This window comes from Seriola lalandi, unplaced genomic scaffold, assembly GCF_002814215.2.
Source record: "Seriola lalandi dorsalis isolate HSWRI2012SDOR001 ecotype SW California unplaced genomic scaffold, Sedor1 jcf7180002054502, whole genome shotgun sequence".
NCBI lineage: Eukaryota > Metazoa > Chordata > Actinopteri > Carangiformes > Carangidae > Seriola > Seriola lalandi.
In genome coordinates this window covers 327,227-330,617 of record NW_019525055.1, presented here as the reverse complement: position 1 = coordinate 330,617, position 3,391 = coordinate 327,227, and the positions used below count along the sequence as shown (strand labels likewise).

The window sequence follows — 3,391 nt, the reverse complement described above, 5'->3', positions numbered from 1 at the left end:
GGGTTTGAGGATATGTCAGCTTCTCACCGTCAGAGCCCTGAGGCGAGGCGGTCCTCCCTGGCTGCGTCCCGGAGTGCCGACCTCCGTCTTCAGCCACTGCACCTTGGTGGATGCCGGCCTGTGGACTTTACACACCAGCTTCGCCTGACCGCCCACCACCGCTGTGGTGTTTTCTGGGTAACCTGGCACAATCAGAGGCCTGGAGACCCGTAGATCTGGAGAGGTGAAGATAGAAAATCTGTCTTAGTTCTCGAGCTTCCTGTGAATTTTATTTTGAGATTCATTTCCATGGACGACTTAGAAGAAAATTGCCCGTTAGTCCATGAATGTGGTTTGTTGTCTTTCCTGTGAATGATGCTTATTTACTTCTCAAAAGCTACAACACTTTGTTTAAAAGAGCCAAATATCAGGTGTCATGGTGCAATTATTTCACAGAATAAAGGAGGAGTCTATTTAATAAACTGTTTCAAACCTGCTTGGTCTGAATACGCCCCGAGTGAACAAGATAAAAATTGTTAAAACACACACTGGCGGTTTCAGTTTACCTCTGAAAGGTCAGGTAACAGAACACCGTGTTCCCGAACAACCACCGTCATTTAATGCGACCAGGAACTGGTGATAGAGTGCCCTGATAACCCGTCTACTATCGTGTCACCATCAGCCACAGTGCCATCCATTCAGTGGGTCACTCGCCCATTTATGTGCTCGCCCACTCGCTTGTTGGAGCATATGTGCGCCCTGGCCAGGGACCTCGCTCACTGCTCAGTCACTCAGAACGAGCAATTTTCCAGGGCAATTTTCTGTCTGATTGCTTCCTGCGAGCGCTTAGTGAAAAGGCAATCTGTTCCCTTGTCGGAGTGAAGTGCTGCCTTCTTTCCCAATCGGCCAGAGTACACGTAGAAGCAGTGCTTTCAGGAATCAAATACACGGTTGCAACCTCGTTAGTGGTAAATCAGAAATGGCGATTGGTCGAAGCAGCCAAAAGGAAAACACCTTAAAATAAAGGTCTTGACGGCCACTCGCCATCAATCTGTTTAGTGTCCTGTGACCTCTGACTTCAAAATATCAAGAATATGAATATTATCCCAAGAAGCCACACATTTTCCTCTAATGGGGCAAAATTGAACACAGTAAAACTAGCAGTCAGCAGTAAATCACAGAGATGAACCCACACACACACACACACACACACACACACACACACACACACACACACACACACACACACTTGCAGCCATGCTAATGAACTTGCAGAGACAGAGACGGTGCCCTGGAGTTGAACTTGCGGCGGAGTGTGAATTGTCACCCAGAGGCGAGGGGGCAAACAAAACACAACACAACACAAACAAACCGCTCAGCTGGTGCGAGCCAGCCAGTCAGCCAGCCGGCCGGGCTGACAGCGGAGCCCTCTGTGGAAACCAGTTGGGACAATGAAGAGGCCTTCATGCCCCCCGGTCCAGGAACTCACAGCAGCAGAGCCCAGTAATATGTAGCCTGCTTCATACCAGTTCTATTACCAGGAGATCTTGTTCCTGATTGGCTTGCCCTTATTTAAATTACTGAAATGTATCCAATCAGGTCAGTTTGCTTTAACGCATGGTTTATAACTCCACATGTGAAACACTGATGCTGGTTTATAAACAGATAATGTACGGTTGATCATATAATATAACACAGTTGTTAAACTATTGATTAATTGACTTATTAAAGGGATGCTGGGAGTTTATTTTACGTCGTTACTCGACAAAGTTCATAAAGCAGCTTTGAGAATCAAAAGCCGCTAACTGGTCCAACTCCATCCACAGGCAGCTCTGGCCCAGACACCCTGCCTGACCAGCAGATGCACTCCCTAAAAAAAAAAAAAATGCCAACCCAGTTAATCTGTGCAGAGACCAAAGCAAAAGATGGCATTCTCTGGCACGCTCTGATCTCCTTACTGTTGCAAATGGCTCCCTGTCAATGATAAATGACAGGGAGCCATTTGCGATTTCAATACAAATCCATCTCAGATTCAGCCAGCCAAGTTTTAAGTTGCCAAGTGTCCTTTACACTTGTGTAAATGTCCTTTCTTACATTCAGCTTTGTGGGGATGAAGAGCAGCTGAAAACACAGCAGCAATGTGCGGACAAGAGCTACACTCAGACTTTTATATAATCTGTAATGATGTGGGAGAAAACAGGGCTCAAAATAAGTTTGTCTGGGGGGTGGGGTGACATTGGACAAGTCAGATCCCTGCATTTAGCAGCAGCAGCAAGCGGTTTGTAACATTAGATGTATAATTATATTTGGAAGGCAGTGTGATTTATTTTCACTCATAGTGATTATCAGATTAGCAACATGACAGAAAACACACAGGGATTAATAAAATCTTTCTTAGATAAAACGTCAGATGTAAAAAAAAAAATAAAGAAAAAGAAAAAAGAAAGGACATGTCTCTTTCAGCATTAAATTTCAAACTATTCATTTTCTGCATCATCTTCCTTCAGAGTGAAGACTGGATGAAATCGACCCGGTCAGTGTATTGTGGGCCCCTCTAACCCTTGTGACCTCTGTTTAGCCGGAGTCATCTTGAAGGAGGTGGCAGAGTCTCATTTTAACTCTTTCAACTGACACCAAGGGGGAGTTGGCTTTTTCTTTCTGATGTCTCTGTCTTCTCTCAGTTATGATCATCTCCTTTGAATCAAACTATTTGCAACAATCACATTAATTCACTGAAACTTTAATTTATGGCAGAACTGAATCTCATCTTGAATTCTCACTTCTTCACTTATTTGACTTTGGCTCATAAAAGTGTTTCTCAATTTGATCGTTTTTATACAGAAGCTGTAAAAAGTGAGAATCGTTCCTCCAGTTTTACGAGGGATTTGGAAAAAAAAAAAACCACATTAAAATAAAAATCATAAATTCCTCTCCATGTTTTACGACACGCAGATCAACTGTTATCAACCCTGGTTTGACTCTTCACTCATGTGTCTTGCAAATGAACCTAAGAGGTCTTTCCTGCACGTTGTCGTCTGAACAGCAAAAGCCCCAGCTGGCCTTTGCTTGTCCCTGCGCTACAAAGTGGGGCCACCGAGGAGGAAACAAGGCAACTTCTGTGCTCGACGCCTGCGGGACAACAATCCACTTTGTCTTTCATCAATCTACACACATCCTGACATGAAAAAAAAAGAGTCTTCCCATTAATCTGACTGAAAAAGCTGATTTGCCTTATTGCAGCGGTGAAATAAGACATTCAAATTATATGTTTTATTCTTGAAAAATGCTGATTCTGATTCCACCTGTACTCGCCAGAAACATCTTTGATGGAACTCCAAACTGACAACGGCTGATTTGTTGCATTGGCTTCTCTTTGTAAAGCATCAATGAAAAATCCCGTGCAACACCCCCC

At 43.9% G+C, this 3,391-nt stretch overlaps 1 protein-coding gene across 1 annotated transcript in view; it reads right to left on the bottom strand.

Annotated features, from left to right (window-relative positions):
- The window catches only part of fgfr4 (fibroblast growth factor receptor 4), a 20,253-nt gene that overhangs the window by 12,863 nt on the left and 3,999 nt on the right, over window positions 1–3,391 (bottom strand). Inside the window, exon 3 of the mRNA XM_087175804.1 lies at window positions 28–215. Coding sequence (XP_087031930.1) covers window positions 28–215 — 188 coding nt within the window. The remainder of the gene's footprint in view (window positions 1–27; window positions 216–3,391) is intronic.